The 1965-nt window shown below is 39.9% G+C and overlaps 1 protein-coding gene across 1 annotated transcript in view; it reads left to right on the top strand.

Annotated features, from left to right (window-relative positions):
- The window catches only part of LOC107578176 (myotubularin-related protein 7-like), a gene marked incomplete at its 5' end in the record, with an annotated part of 7787 nt that overhangs the window by 3553 nt on the left and 2269 nt on the right, over positions 1-1965 (top strand). Inside the window, one exon of the mRNA XM_016264156.1 lies at positions 1307-1441. Within this exon, the coding sequence (XP_016119642.1) occupies positions 1307-1441 (135 nt within the window). The remainder of the gene's footprint in view (positions 1-1306; positions 1442-1965) is intronic.

Genomic DNA, 1965 nt, shown 5'->3' with positions numbered 1-1965 from the left:
TAAAATCAGAGGGAAATGATAGGTGAATAACAAGGGCGTAGAAGCATCTAACCCTGATTGAAAGCCTAAAACTGACATTTCTTGAAAACATCCCTCAATTCTGATTGGTTGATTGGAATGTTGTTCCACAGGAACATGTTGTACTTGGTGAAATCACGTTCACCGACTGGGGATACACACAAATACACAAAGCTGCATCTAAAATCACATTTTGTCTGGTAGGCACTACAAAACTGTTTAAAAAGTATGTTCCTGACACACACTCTGAGTCCCGACCAGGTTAATTGACCAGGTTAACAGAGACATATTGTCACCCTGTGCCGCCCCTGGCTAAATGCTGCCCTTGGCGGTTGCCCATGTCACCCATGCCTAAATCTGCCACTATCTATATAGTATGAATATGGGTAGTATGAAAATTTGGATGTACTATGTCCGCCATGTTGTCACTTTCATGTGATCTACCAGCATCCGTCGTGTCGCTTCACTGCCATTCACAACTCCTCTTCTGTGGCCTCATGGGATAGTAAAGAGTTCATCAGATATACACTAGTAGGCCATCCAAGTACTTTCACCTGTTGTTTTATGAAAACTAGACATACTTCTTGCCTCACATACTGTTTTTGACTGCTATATAGTAGGGAAGTTGGCATATTTGGATGCAGGGAAAGTCTTGCTTTCATCACTTCCGTTTTCTTCTCTTACACTGGTTCTCTAAGATGAGCAGCCAATCAGATCGGTGGGCTCCGACGCCAATTTAACATGCTCAATTGGCCGAAAAAGCCACTAATGAAGGTCCGGCTGGTGCCAGTGACATGGAAAATAGGTCAATACACATCTTGGTGTGGAAGCCTTAAAGAAGAACAAGTAACTGGTCAGAGAAATAACCTGGATTACTTAAATCAGCAAAATGAGAACTATATGGTTCATCCCTTTAAATGTTGTTTAGATGGTCTTTTCCTGTCTAAGTGGGCAGTTGATCACCAGACTAACCTCCAAAGTGGACCAGATAAACATGCCAATAGTATACCTACTTCAAAAAAGGGTTCTCATCTCAAGCAATATCCAAAACATTTTACAAATGACAACACAGATTTGACTGAATATTCAATTTAAGTTGTAACCATCTGTAGCATTCAATAGCTGAGGGTCAGATATATTTATTTTTTTATGGTTGTGGTAAGCCCTTGATACAGAATCTAGTTCCAAACATAATGTACCTTCTCATTATAACTGTTGGACCATCTTGGTTTCATTACCTATATGTGCTAGTTTACTCATTCAGCCTCCCTCTTTGTGAACTATGCAGGTTACAGGAGCGAACGCACTCTTTGTGGCCGCACCTGTGGGAGAACAGGGCTGAATACACAAACCCTCTGTACAGGACAGACCACAGCCAGACACAGGGGGTTCTGAAACCTCTCACCACTGCCTACTGCTTCAAGTAAGTTAACCGATCAGAATGGCTTCTATACAATCATTAGACTTCCTCTCACATGCCTTTGCATAATAGTCATGCTTCCTTCTGAATTGGCTCAGAGATGACAAAGCTCCATACTGTAAGAATGAGAAAATGAAGTGAAAGTATATTGGACACAAAATAGCTTGCAGTGACACTTACATGTTTTCTTTTTTCCAGCTAATGTAGCAACAGAAAGAGGTGTTGCTTTCTTTAAATGAGAATTTAACAGGGAATAAACACACTTGTTAATTCAGTACTTTCCACACCAAGTGGACTTGTGAAAAAGACTGTTACCTTATAAGAGCTGCCGTTTGACTTAACCACTAGGGTGTTTTCTCACTTTTAATTATTTAATTTGGGCTAATCCGATCTAAAAGATGCATATATCCTACAAAAGAAATAACTTGATATGAAAAAGAAGCATTACCTTTGGGAAACGTTTAGATGGTTGAACTTGAACTTCAGCCTCCAGCTTTTTTTAAATTATTATCATTTGCAACAGATTT

This window comes from Sinocyclocheilus grahami, unplaced genomic scaffold (assembly GCF_001515645.1).
Source record: "Sinocyclocheilus grahami isolate Dianchi unplaced genomic scaffold, SAMN03320097.WGS_v1.1 scaffold9220.1, whole genome shotgun sequence".
In the NCBI taxonomy this organism is placed as follows: Eukaryota; Metazoa; Chordata; class Actinopteri; order Cypriniformes; family Cyprinidae; genus Sinocyclocheilus; species Sinocyclocheilus grahami.
This window is presented reverse-complemented; position numbering and strand designations above follow the sequence as displayed.